The following is a 14,506-nucleotide window of genomic DNA, read 5'->3' as shown; positions in this document are numbered from 1 at the left end:
TTCCTGCCAGCAGCACTACTTCTAAACCAAGACTCGGATTTAGATTGTGGTTTCTTCATATGTTTGGTCTCTTAATGATGCAAAAAAATTTCAGTGAAGTCACCAAAGTCTCTTAATGTGAGTTTTGGGAATTGTACTACTCTGCCCACAGAGTGTCTCTTCTTACTCTACTAAGAAAGTTTTCTTAGTTGTGTATTGTTCTTGGAATTATAAATAGCAGCAAGTTGAAAAAGGTTGGTTTTGTCACAGTATTTGTAGATCAAGTGTGCAGCTCTGCAAAACCATTTGGATGATTTGTTTTAATGGAAAAATATCTGCTGGAGATTGGAAAGCAACAGGGCTGCTGTTCCTGCACTTTTACTAGTCTAAACGTGGCCAGCCTGCTGGGGTGAGCAGTGCTGCTGAATGTGGTTCCACTGCTGGAAGACACATTACCAGTACCCTCAGGTTTTGGTAAAGGGTCACGGGGCTTTGGGAATAAGGGCTTCAGAGCTGCTGAGAAGCAGCAGACTGACCCTCGAGCTGTGCAGAGGGAAGATCATTGAATCCCATGGGAGATTTCAAGAACTTGAGTATTGTTTCCATTCCAGCTCTCAGCCTCCAAAATGTCATTTTTCTATGAAAAAAAAAAAAAAAAAAAAGCAAAAAAAAAAAAGCCTGGAAGCAATCTGGGGTTAGCTCCAGAGCCACAGAATAGGGATGCCCCAGCCACAGGCTCTGACAGCACAGGACAGTCGCATGCCAGGCTGTGCGGGGGCTGGCCCCTGCAGCTTGCCAGAAACACCAGGCCATTCCCTGTGAGTGTTACTACTTTTACCCGACTCACTGTAAGGAGCCTCCGGCTTGTCTTGTCTGGGATACTGCAGTTTGTCCAAGTCGCTAGATGATCCTGCTGCTTTGGCTTTTGGCTGAATGACTGGAATGATCTCAGCTGACCCCAAGTTCAAGTTCATTGGAGCCTGTTTTTCAGATTTCTGTCTGTGCCTGTTTGCTGTAAGAGGAGTGGGGAGTTGGGTGGAGGTGGGGGTGTGGGAGTGGAGCAGAGGCCAAGATTTTGGCTTTTCTACCGGGAAGAGCGCAGCACTTACTGACAACAGCCTCTGTGGTGCACACCTACCTCCAGCTCTGCTTCCCTCACAGCACCGGCACCCAGCCGGGCTGGGGAACCCTATTTCTGTTTGCTGTGCTGTACAGCATAGTGTGCTGTATGGGACGTTCCATCACCCTTTCCTAATATAGCAATATCCCGTGTTGCGTACAGGCTTCTAAAACATCACTGGTACCATCCTTACCAAATGGAGACATGATGGAGTGCTTTAAAGTGAGCATTTTCCATTATTTTGTACAAACTCTTACACAATGCCTGCTATAGGAAGGACTAGTTAGACTTCAGCGACCACTTCTGTGGTTGAAAGACAGCAATTCTCCCACCAGATACATAATTCAGTCATTGTTTCTGAGAGTGAATTTGTGTGAGCTTGTCACGTCCACATGATTGAGACTTCATCTTCGCCTTTCTGTTATGTAAGAACGTAGTACATAGTCTTACAAGAAAATTAAGAAAAAACCCTAATTTTATGAAATGTCCTTCATTCCTTCCTTGCCCCTGACCGCAGAAAACATAAACATACTTTTTTGTAACTGTCCTAACAACGGGTGCATCCCCCCAGCTGAGTGCCGAGGTCACACCTTTGGCCTTGAGATGTATTGCGCACTTGCAATTTCCCCTTAAATTAATCCACATCCACTTGTAGGTGTCAGCGATTTTTAGAAGAGAACCTAGACACTGACCATCTCCTATTTTGCCAGTTGTCTGAGTTTGTACCTTTGAAGTTATTGCCATAACTGGAAGAAAGGTCACACCAACCTATTCCCTTTAAAAATTGCTTTCAGTTCACCAGTACCTAATTCTTGTTTTTCTTTCATGTCTTACAATGTTTTAGGTGAAAGTAATATTTGGTGTTTATCACTTTCAAGCATTTTTCTCTTCTAGAAGTTGTTCTGTAGTTTGATGTATTCCTCACATCACAGTAGGTGGTGATATTTGTGAAATATTTTCATGCAAAAGGCTAAAAAGGAAGTGTTACTGATTTCCCTTATGTACTAGTTTGATCGCTTTTCATAGAATTAATGTTTCATTTCGGTTGAGTGCCAGGCTCTTTCTCTTTTGTTTAAACATGAACAAAAGACAATTCAAACAGCGTAACTTCGTTTTGAAACTGATTTCGTACTGCTTGGAGCTTTCAAGAGTCGATACCACTCCTGGGTGGACCATGGCTTTCCCGGTTTGGGGGCTTTGCTGTTTTTTCTTTCCAGGCGGATCTGCAGGGGGCTGGGGAACAAGGCTCCAGACCCTCTTTCTGATCTTTACTTTTCCACCGAGATGGCGGGGAGGAGCGGGCGGTGCGCGGAGGGGCAGGGGGTGCAGCTTCTCTCGCGGGTGTGTCGGGGACCGCATGGCCGGGCCGGCCCGAGCGACGGCGGCAGCGGGGACGGGCGCGGGAGCGTCAGGGGAGGCGGGTGGCCTTTTGAGCTGGGCTTTTGCGGGCGCCTCAGTGCCAATCACTCCGGGAGTCCTCCTCCGTTTTCCACTTACGGAGCAAAAATAAGTCTCCCGACGGGGGCACCTCCTGCTCAGCCCTCCGTTCCCGGCACCGTGCTCCCACGCTAAGTGCAGAAGCGGCGGGGAGCTGGAAAGCGCCCGCTCGCCGCCGGGCTCCCGCCCGCGCGCTTCTTCCACCGGAGTCAAAGCTCCCGCGGGGCCGGGGGGGTCCCAGCGAGCAGCGGGGCAGCCCCGTCCGCCGCCTCCTCTCCGCCGCCCCCGTCGGGAGGAGGATTTTCGCTCGTTAACGTGAGCCGATCGCCTCCCGCGAAGCCCCCGCGGGAGCCCGCAGCAGCGGCGAGGGCACGGCAGGTGCTGCCGGCGCGGCGGGGGCCGGGCCCCGGCGGGCGGCGCGGGGGAACCGGGGGCGGCAGCCAGCGCCGGGCCGGGGCGGGGAGCGAACAAAGCGGCTGCCGAGGGCGCGCTGCCCCGACGGGGCCGGCCGGCACGGTGCCGCCCGCAGCGGGGGCGGGGTGACCGGGGCACCCGGCCCCCCTTCCCCGCGCACACACAACGCACACGCACACGCGCGCCCGGACACACGCGCGCCGGGGCACACGCTGAGGCAGAGGCGGCCGCCGGTGCGCGGCGGGAGGATGCGGCGGCTGCGCCCCTGGGCGCTGGTGCTGGGCGGGCTGCTGTGTGCCGCCGCCGGGCCGCCGCCGCGGAGCTACCCGCACAGCGCGGTGCTGGACGGCGCGGGCGCCTACCGTCTGCGCTGGGGCCGCCGCGGCAGCGCCCTCGCCTTCCGCCTGGAGGTGCGCACCCGCGGCTACGTGGGCTTCGGGCTCTCGGCCAGCGGCGGCATGGCCTCGGCCGACATCGTGGTGGGGGGCGTGGAGAGGGGCCAGCCCTACCTGCAGGTAAGGCCCGGCTCCTTCCCCTCGCCCGCAAGCCGCCGGCCCCTGCCGGGGGAGAGCGCTCCCGGCATCCCGCTCCCGCGCCCCGGGTCGCCTTTGTCCGCCCACCTTCCCCCCGCAGTTTCTTTCTCGGGACGCCCCTCTTCCCCTGCCCCTCTTTCTTTTGCAGCCTCCTCGCCCCTCATCTCCGTACCTCTCTGCTTCTTCCTTCCAGCTTTCTGGTTATCCCTATTGTTCCGCGTAACTCTGCCCCCGGAGGAGCTACTCCTTTTCGATCCGCTCCCTGCCAACCTTCCCTCTAAACTTCTACATGGGTTTCGTCAAAGGTGTCAGGTTTCCTTCTCTTTATCCAGAAAATGCAACAGCCCTTTTCTCTCTCCTTGGGCACCCTCTCCCCGCCGGCCGGCCGAGCCCGGAGCCGAGGAGAGAGGAGGGATGGCAGTGTCCCCCCGCGAGGTGCGGCACCTTCCCCCTCGCCCTGCCCGCGGGTGATGGAGCTTGGCCGCCCTGGTGCCGCCTGAGCTTGCTCTTTGTAATCCCACAGCCACAAGGGCACGATCCCACCAGCTTCCCAGCCTGCTGGTGTTCTCATCTGCAGGGGCACAGCCGGTGCTGCTCCTGTCCTTGGTGTTTCTCCTCTCCTCACTTGGAGGTGTTTTGACTCAGATATTGAAAAGCACTTACGGAGTCCTTTAGATCAACCGGGACTCCTGGTACTTCTTGGTCCGGTAAAGCAACCTCACAGGAGCTCAGCTGCGCTGGCATAATCTTCTAGGTATGTTTCTGTAGTTGTCTAGACATTGCCAGGGCTACAGCTGGGAACAGGAGTGTGGGACATTAGCTCCGCTGGTGCTCCCAGCAAAGCATCTCCTCCAAGAGGCATTGGTGGCTGGTGGGGTAGGAGCCGTGAGAGGGGAAGGGACCCGCACCTTCAGTTCCCTCTCACTGACCTGAGATCCAGCCTAGAGGAGTTGCTCTGGGGCCAGGGGAGCAGGGACAGCTCGTCCCACGCGTCAGTGAAAGGGGAATCAAGCCCAGCGTGACATCTTACTGCCCCCAATTCCTCAATAATAACTTCTAGAAGGCAATTTGAGAGCAGAGTTAACACCCAGTTGTTAAGAGTATGGTCTAAGAGAAATCTTTTCATCCTTATGTTAGAGCTAGCTGAGCTTTGAAGCTGCTGATTAAATTTTGTGAGCTTTTTCTTTAGAATGTAGACTTTTATTAACATCTTGCCATAAGAAATCTAAACGCTTAATATACTCTCGCTGCTGTTTCCCCACCCCCCCATTAATTTGGTATACGAAGTTTAGGCATATATTTGTCTTATCTAAGTTCAGACTGATGATTTTTAGGTTTTTTTCTCTCCTTATTTCAAAATTAAGATATTTTTTCTTAAAAACTTAGTCTAAATAAAACACTAATAATAAACCCACCCAATTCTGGTCATTGAGCAATGAACGTTTAGCTCACAGAAGGCTGGGCTTTCTGGAGACTTATACTTCAAAAGATACATCTATTAACCATTAAAATAAACACAAACTTTGTGCTTTGTTAGTTCATAGATCCTGTTAGGGGAAAGCACGCCTTTTAGAAAGACATCCAAACATAGTGTAAAGACATCCAGTGAGGGAGGATCCATCACTTCCCTTGATAGCTTGTGGCAGTGGTAAGTCTGTGCTACTCCTGATTTACAATATTAGTTTTTCTGGGTTCAGGTTCCAGTTATGTATTTTCCCTACTATATTAAAAACTCTACTCCCCCTGCATCCTGCCTCCATTAAGTTATTTATATGCTGCAGTCAAGTCACTCCTCAGTTTTCTTTTGCATAAAATAAATAGATCAAGCTCTTTAAGCATCCCACTGCAGGACATTTTCCCCAGCACTTGAAGAACTTTTGTGGCTCTTTTCAACACCCCTTGCAGGTTTTCAGGATCCTTTAAAAATAGCCCCGTGCAAATTTCTTTTTCCTTCCAAAGATTTTGTTCACTGGCATCCCATGACAAATAGAACTGGGATGGAAGAGGCAAGTGCCCCCTGTTACAGAACACCTGGAATTTTCCTGAAATGCTCATTTAGGGCACAAACATCTGCTGTGCTAAGCGCTATGAGTTATTTTGTTGCACTTTTGCGTAGGTAAGGAACAGAAGAAACACTTCTGTTAAGCTTGCTTGCAAGGTAAGGTTTTCTCCATCCCAGTTCCTTCTTCAGTTCTAGGCAGCAAGGTTGCATTTTAAACTGGACTGTGGTCTTTTAAAACATCGCTCCGTTAAAATATTTCCATACTTGCACCATCAAGGAAAGGCCAGAAACAAGGACGGTGAAGAAACAAAATTTGTCAAAAGGCCTTTTTCTGGCCAGTCAGCAGGGATTGCTATAGAATGAGTAACTTGTTCTAGAATGCTATTTCAATAATACCTAATTCTTCCCTCTACTGGACACACAAACACAGTTAATATTTAAAAAATGCATTCTGTGTTAAGTGTATATCACCATCATTTGTGCTATTTACTACTGAAAAATAATTTTTCATAGATAGTACCCTTGAAAGTATGTGGTTTTATGCCTAGCTGCACTCTATAAAATATGTACACCCTATAATGAAAGAACCTACTTTTCTTTTTGGTTTTAGAAATATGTTTTTATTCCATGATCATCAGTCGGAAAATGTGCATCGTGGTCTAAACTCTTAGAAGGGTCATTTTTTGGTTTCTTTGAAAGTTTTGAGGTGCTTGTTAGTGGCATGATTTTCAGAAGATGTTCTGAAACACCTTTATAGTCTTTCAAGTGGGCACTGAAACGGCTAGTCTCCTGGGAGAATTCAGCCTCCCACCCCACCCCCAAATTTTCTCTCCTTTAAAAATAGAAAGTGTTCTTGTAGGGAAGAGTCCTCTTCTGGGAGAAAACAAGTAAATGTAGTTAGACTATAGCCATCAGTAAAGGTAAAAGCAGATACTCCGTAGTTTGTGGGAGACCTGTGTATCAATATAGAGGAAAACTTCAGCCAATTTTCAGAAAAGAGAGAAAACATTTCCTCTGGCATTTATTCTTCATCGTCTCAGAGCAAGGAAATGTTACTCTCACCATCAGCAGGCAGCGCTTGACTTGAAAAAATCTGGTGACTCAAAGTTCTGGATATCCAAGATCGGATTTTACTTCCTCAGTTTTAGGTGTATCCTGAACTTGGGTGTAATGAGTTTTTTGTTTTGGTTTGCTTTTCCATGTTTGAGCTGTATTTAAGCTAAAAGAGTGGCTGGCATAAGTAAAGGCTAAAATGATTTGAAAGCCTGACGTTTAGTTGTCCCTAAATGTATCAAGGTGAAAAGCATTACGATGTCATGAAAGAAGAACAAACCTTCATGGTATACCACAGTAGTTTTTTGGAGAGCATTTAAATCATTGGAGAACTATACATTTGCTATCCTGACATTTCAGAAGTTTGGTATTTGGAATGGGAACCTAAACATAATTTGGGAGGATGCAGAGGACATAGTATGAATGGCATACATATTTGCATAGCTTTACTGTGCTGTTGTGAGGAAGGCACCTCTACCAAGCAGAAGGAGAAAAAGAGGGTGACCATTGAACAAATTATTTGCCAGTGTTACTGAGAGCCCTGTGGTGACAGGGTGGCAAATTACGGGGGGTGGGGGTGGGGTGGGGTTGAGTGAGCATGTTCAAGAACAAGTAGAAGATACCTATGGGGGCTGGTGCTGAAAAGCTGGAAGCTGCCTTTGTCTCTATAGGGAGGGGGTGGACTTGGAAGGAGAGTTAATACTTAGCAAAATGTTACCTTGAAATATTGTCATGGTCACTTGCAGCACGTGTTACTCTTCCTAAAGGCTCTTGGGGTAGCCTTAGCTTTTACATTTAGTTTTAATTTTTTCTTCTTTTTTTCTTTTTTTTTTTTTTTTTTTAATGCATCTCTTTTGTTCTTATGAATTGACACAGCATGCATTTTCATGCTAGACCCATGCCTTTTCCTTGGTCTCCACCCCTGTCTGGAATTGTGCATCCCCACCCACAGCACGTAGCTGCTGAGAGCCCCATTTTGGGGAGAGTAATCCTCCTTGATGAATGCCTATTTTGTGCAAGTTATACAAGAGGGTTGCATTGTTAGAATCTTCTGTTGAACTTGCACAAAAATAGTCCCTGCTCAGGGTGAATAGGGACTGTGTGTCACTAAAAAGTACTTTATTATTCATTACAGCCTTGCTTGTTAACTGTCACCCAAACTAAAGAATATCTGTTATCAAATGTATCCCATAGAGTTAGCTTAATTGCTCATAGGGAAGTACTTGGAAGAGATTTTAAAGGACAGAAAACAGTGAGCATTCTCTGTACTTAACTATATGCTGCTTTTAAGTGCACTCATGCCAACAGCAACAAAAGAAGTGTTTAGAAAACAACTTGAAAGGCACCAAGAGAGAGATGCAAAGCGAGTGCCACACTGACATATCTCAGTTGGTGCTTTGTTGGAGGTATTTCATGCCTTTGGGCATTGGGGCAAAATCTCCAGATGAGTAATGAGTCCCTCTTGGCTTCGATGTGGGGCATAAAGAGACACTCCAGTGTACATCTCCACTGGCTGGGTGCTTTGTAGTTCCCTTTCAGAGGTACAATAGTTAGGACAGGGAAGCAACAGTTGGTGAACAAAAGATGAGAAGAATTCTGTAGCTCTTGTGTTTTGCAGACTTTGGGGTGCTGTTTCACAAGAATTTTTTGTTCTTTATGGTATTTTTTCTTCTCCTTTGGATTTTGGAAACACCAAGAAAACAAAATTTTCTTACAGCTCTCCAAAAATAAGTACCTGGGGCAGGATGGAAATGTAGCCACCGTAAGTGATGCAGAGGCTTACAATAATGGGGGAATGATTTAATTCTTAATATAAACAATTATCTTAGAATTAGGAGAAGGAAGAAGGCAGATTTTCCAAGGCAAAACCAGAATTTTTGGGAACAAGTATCACTAATAGTTGAAAATCCCTTGAGTGTATTTAAAACTTTCTCATAATTGAAGTAATTAAAGTAATTAGAACAAGGTTAAATGTGGCTCCTGTGTAAGGAATGCTCCTTGAGATAAAGTGCAGTTCGAAGGCTGGATCATGCAGTATCTCCTACTTCAGATTTTTCTTTCCCTTAAAACACTTTGCTACATGTTTTGTCTAGTCTATTTGTGTTAAGACAGCCTTTAATCTAGCTTTATAGCTTCTGATATAGCTGGAATATAACCTCTTAAATCAACATTTGTTCCTGATGTAAAGACTCAGATAGGTGCTTGGGACTCTGCTGCAAAGTCAAATTATCCACGCCGATAAGCGATGTATTTCAACTTCTAACTGCTTGTGCTTCTTACACCTTTGTGTGGTAAGTTAGAGAGCTCTCCACATTTCGATGTTTTTCATTTGTGTGTGGGGAAAGTGATATTTTTATATGGCCCAGGAATGCCACAGAAACCAAGGGGTGTCGCTGCTGGCTGTAGGCTACTGGGAAGCTGCCTTGGGCAGCATTTAACTAAATATAAGGAATACACTGAAGTGTATTCAAATGACACAGTTTGAATGAGGGAAGACATGTCTCTAAGTAAATAACTGTGTTTCATGTGTAAAAAATGCATACCCTCTTTTTGCAAAGAAAATCTATGTACATGCACACTCACATACATCTGCTTCTGTAAATACACAAGTGGAAAATGTGTGTCTTTGTGTATATATGTATGCTGGCATTTAAAATGCAGACACACTCACAATTATTTGTTACAGGTAAAAATTTTATGCCCTTGTCAAAGTTAGTAGTACACTCAAAGGAAATAATCCTCATTTACTCCAGTATCATTCAGCCAGTTTAATTGAAATTGTACCAGGAATTGTGCGCAGCTTCTCGCAACTGCCCATGTGAGTGAGATCCAGGCTTCCTAGCAAGGACTGAATTGCTTCATGATAATCTGCTGTGCAGGTAAAAAAGAACCAACATAAATCAGTAAATTAATTGCAAACAGACTGCTCATAGCGCAGAAGCTGAATTTACCAATCCCAGTTACGTCAGGAAATTCTTGCAACTGCTTGATTGCTGTTGCTGTACCCTTTTTTATGGATATTTCTTCACTTGGGGCCAATCTCAAGGTTGGATCAGTCAACTAGAATGCTCTCAAGGTGTTTCTGTATGGAGCAGTGGTACTTTCAGACTCCTGCTTCATGTTAGTTTTCTGTGGGCGGGCTCAGCTTTTCCCTAAGAGCAGAGTAAGATCTTTGCTTGACACTGAAGCTGAAATTTATTTGAGGTTTCACAAAGTTTGGTTTGCTTATTTGTAAACTCATGCCCTGTTTGCTTCTTCCCAAATACAATGTAAAACCAGCTTCTTTTTGGTGGTAATATCCAGTGTGTGCTGGAACCATGAGCAGCAGGATTCCATCTAAACTGAATGCAACAATAAAAAAGAGAAATGTTAACCACAGTTGGGTTTTTTTTTGGAAACTGGGAAAGGCATTGCTTGTTGCCTATTTCAAACAAGCGTTTTGGTCAGTTGTTTTGTTGTACTATAGCAATTTCTCTATCCTATTTATACTAAGATAGAGCCTCTCCTGTGCCACCTTTCATCTTAATTACAGCTTCCCAGTTCCTTTTGCCAGACTCGTCTTCAGCCCTCATCTTCTACATCAGTTTGGTAGTTTGGGGATGTTTGAAACTCCATGGGTTGGCTACTGACCATTGGTGAGGACTAGTTGCAGCACAGCTTGTTTTTCCATCATTTCCCATGCCTGGCTTGTCCCTTTACTCACTTGTAAGTGTAAAATTGCTGCTGAAATAGCAGTGGTCTCCCAGTTAGAGAAGGGTGGTGACTATAAATCCCAGCAGCAGAGCTGCTTACAAGCCAAGCCTGCAAGGCGATTGCTGGATGGGATGGATTTGAGAGTTATTTTATGCTCCTTGAGGTTGAAAGGTGCTGTATATAATTCAGGATGGGAAATGGGTATCATAAACAAAACAATCTTGTACATTGTAAAGATCTGGGGAGGGAGTCCCATAAACACCTGTTCCTGCCTGCGATGACAGCTGGTGGTGCTTTCGGGGTCAGGCTTCCCTCTGCAGCTGTGCTTACATTCTCGAAGGAGAAACGAGCCTCTTTTCACATCCTTGAGAAATTATTCTCCCTGACTGCTTGTAGAACAGCAATCATCAGCGATCAGAAACCATATATGCTGCAAAACATTTTTTTTAAGAAAGGGAGTGGTTAATGGGATCTGAAAAACAGTATAACATGTTTGGCTTCACATCTGGAAAAGAACATAATTTTTACTGTCAGGAAGATTTTTCATTTTCCATATATTGCTTCAACTTGTAGGTAATGTAAGGTAGGAGATTCCTAATTACTTGACTGATCGCGTGACTTAGTCCAGAGTTTAAAATGCCATTTTGTGCAATATTATTAAAGGGAGTACAGAAACTTTAAACATTTCACATGTAAACAGTTTACATAAGCAAACTCTGAAATAAAAGTAACATCTTTGTTATTATGTAGCATGACTGATAAAATTTCTGAAACTTTGTTTTAAACACTTGCTATTTAAATAACTAACATATATATTAATGCTAGCAAAATGGTTTTTTTACCCTTTTCTTTCTGTAATGCTTACGCTTCTGATGTGAAGTTGATGTGAAACTTTAAAACTTTACCTTCATTTAATGTATTATATATACTTCTGTGTGTATAAGAAATTGAAGAATCTGGGTGCAAGTGCATAAATCCATGTTGACAAGTTTGTGCTGTGAGTGCTTCAGAAATTCAGTTTTAAGGACTTGATAGTTATTGTGGATTTCTGCTGAGACTCCATGAAATTTGAGGGTACTTGTATCAGTATAATCCATCCTACAAAAGACAGGTTTTATAGATAACTGTATGGGGTAGCAAAACCAAATCTGTGTGAAAGAGGTCACCGCATTAGAGAGTTTTCCTGCCTGATAGGAAGAATAAACTGTTCCAATACAAGGCATGTCTCAGACCATCTGTGACAGATATCGAAGCACTGTAATTCTGCTGATGAAAATGTCACACTCCTTTCTCTGCAGAATTAAATGAGTGAAACCTGTGAATTTAGGTGGGTTCTGTATTACATCAGTCTGGCCCTGAGAGGCTTTCAAACCGTATTTAGATATCCTCAGTCCAGCTGAAGCCTGGATGCCTCGTGTCCCCTCTCTGGCCTCTGGTGGATCCATCCTCCGTGCTGTCACTTTTCAAAGGCCTCAGAGGTATGCAGCTTTCTCCTTTGACTACACACAAGGACTTAAATGGAGTGTCGGCTGTCCAGATGTGATTTTTATTGCATTTGTACCATAGAGGCAGGACTTTCATTTACTATTTTTCTGCTACGAAAGAAAGCATAGGAGATGTATAAAGATACAGACGTATATCTATATAGATATATCTACAACCAACTTTTGCTTACTTTTCCGAGATACTGCTGAGAAGGATGTGACATCACAGTTTGTCAGTGTGTTTTCATTTTTTATAATGTCCCTTTGTTTGTTACCTTTTGTACACAAACATGTGTCTTAATGGCTTTTAGCTCTGATGAGTAAATAGAGCAAAGTCTGTGTAGCTGGACTTAAAATCTTCTCTGTGAAAAGAAAGAGATCAGTATGTTTCCTTGGCAGTGTGGCCGTATTTTGTTTTACAACTGGTGAACAAACCCTTTTCCTGTGAGAGGCTGAGCAATCAAATCTTAAGCTGTTCAGAATTTTTTTTGTTACGTTATTTGATTTTATTTTTGTGATGAACATCTGGATAACTTTCAACAAAGGAAATAAAAGTAGTAATAGAGGCTGTTCACTAACTCCTAAATAGCTCCTGGCAAGTGTACTCACACTTGATTCCTCTAGGCCAGTCCCAATGGACTTAGTGGAGTGGTAGTTGGGAATAAATGGACATCTCTGCCTTCCTGGGCACTACGTAAATTTGCTTCCCAGGTATTCTCGGCACCCTGATATTCAGGGTCTGTTTCAAGGTGGCCTGTATCAGGCAGAGAAAGTAAGTAGAGACAAGGAATTCATTAATTCACAGAAATTTTCACATGGGAAAGATTAACATTAGTTGGTCAGATTAACATCTACCCACAAAATAATTTAAGGTTAGTCACTGAGCGAGCTGCTGCTCAACTTCGACAGCCGGGGCAGGCGGGAGCGCACGGGCAGGCAGGGCAGCTCTCCCAACACATCCCTCCTCCCGTGGGGAGCAGCATGGTCCCCTCCTGGGGCCTTGGCTTTGGGACCACCTTCCGTGAAGCATTCCCCAGCAGCCTCAAAACGAGCCCTCACAGAGCCACAGTTGTGACCTGTCTTTGACTGTCATCCAGGCAAGTGAAATAATTACACTGACAATCACATTATTAAGGCACATCTGAGCTAATACCTTAATTACACAACTTCTTAAAGTTATTTTTGCATTCTCCCCGCAGGCTCGTGGAAGTCAGGGCTATATCACAAGAGGTGTTTTTTTTTTTTTTTTGTTACAGCTGTGTTCTCTAGACTTGTTAAGAAATGGCGAAGTTCACTAACAAAATATATTTCACTGTCACACCTAACTTTGCTTCACAATTTTGAGCTTTCCTTCACACTGGTTTCAGGCAAAGACTTTCAACTGTTCACATGAGGAAAAGCTGTTCTTGAATTTGTATTCCTCAATAACTCAATGTGTGGGTAATCGAATAAAAGGGTGCCTTCCTCCAATTTAATGTAACATTTCAGCAAAGATATCATGCTTCAGTAAAAGCTGACGTTCACAAGGTTCCATTTCTCGTCCAGACAAGCCCTTACTATTTTTGAGATGGAAGCAGAGATTCCATAGAGGAGTGTTTTCAGAGCAGGGATGGTGTTGTGTATAGAAGTACACTGCTTCTTTCCGAGCTCTGATACAGGGTTTTATTACAAAGTGGAGGATTTTGAGCCCATAAAGTACCCATGTTCAACTACCACCCCAGAACAGGCCTGTTATTTCCCTCTGGAAAAGCAAATCCCAAATTCTTTCTCTAAACAAACATAACTCATCAGTTCCCTTTCTTTCAGCATAGAGCTTCAGGTCCCAGACTCCTCTTTTGCTATTATTGGTGATTATTTTTCCATGTCTACATTCTTTCACATATGTACCAATTCATTTGTAGTCATGAGAGGTGCTGAAAAAAAAATATGGAAACTCATTTTGGTACCTTTCAATGTTTTTTAATTTTAGTTTTGTTCCAGAAAAGAAAAAATCCAAACTGTTTCAGTAGTTTTGGCAAGACAAATTTAAATCTGAATATTTTCATACTGATGAAAAATGGCCGTTTTTTTACCCTTTTCTTCCTTGAAACTTCATCATGACTGAGGAAATTTTACATATTTTTTTTTCGAAATTAGTATACCTTAATGAAAGGTTTGGGCATACTGTTGTTTGTACATGTGTAAAAGGCAGACCCCCTTGTGAACTCTGACTAGTGTGCATGTGGCCTCTTGCACACACAGAGATTTCTAGGGCTGGAGTTAAGTTTCAGATCACAGCTCCTAAATGATCCTTTGGTGAATTAGTAATGTATCAGCTACTTTCACCAGTATCAAAAACTTGGACATAATGTCTGGCAATTTTTCAGCTTGGTTACCTCCACTTTAATAAAAAGGGAAAGCTACAAATCTCTCTAAAAGTGGATGGCGGTCCAAACAGGTCCAGAAGTAAACACCTTTCAGGAGCAGTCAGCGTGGTGTTATTTTGCGAAGGACACCGCACAGTTAATGGTGTCCGCCTGTAGCCTGTTGGGCATGGGAGATGGATCTGTCTGTTTGCCCCCCTCCCCACGCCGAACGGGGCAGAAACAGCCTAAAACTCGAAGGAGGGTGACCAGAGGAGGTGCATCTGAGGCATCGGCCAGCCCTTTCCAGGTGGCCAGGGTGGGAGGAGAGGGAGGGCCGGGTCCCAGCTGTGCGGGGATGCAGGAATTCGGGGTGAGGAGGTTAATGACCCGGCATGGCTGCAGCCACTTCCCCATTGTGCCGTGCCCCTGCTGAACCCCAGGCAGGG

General features: G+C 44.8%; 1 protein-coding gene across 1 annotated transcript in view; it reads left to right on the top strand.

Annotated features, from left to right (window-relative positions):
* The first annotated feature begins 3,088 nt into the window (after window positions 1-3,088).
* The window catches only part of MOXD1 (monooxygenase DBH like 1), a 51,479-nt gene continuing 40,061 nt past the window's right edge, over window positions 3,089-14,506 (top strand). Inside the window, exon 1 of the mRNA XM_027795929.2 lies at window positions 3,089-3,465. Coding sequence (XP_027651730.2) covers window positions 3,199-3,465 — 267 coding nt within the window. The 5' untranslated portion in view covers window positions 3,089-3,198. The remainder of the gene's footprint in view (window positions 3,466-14,506) is intronic.

The sequence above is a fragment of the Falco peregrinus genome, chromosome 7, assembly GCF_023634155.1.
Source record: "Falco peregrinus isolate bFalPer1 chromosome 7, bFalPer1.pri, whole genome shotgun sequence".
NCBI lineage: Eukaryota > Metazoa > Chordata > Aves > Falconiformes > Falconidae > Falco > Falco peregrinus.
This window is presented reverse-complemented; position numbering and strand designations above follow the sequence as displayed.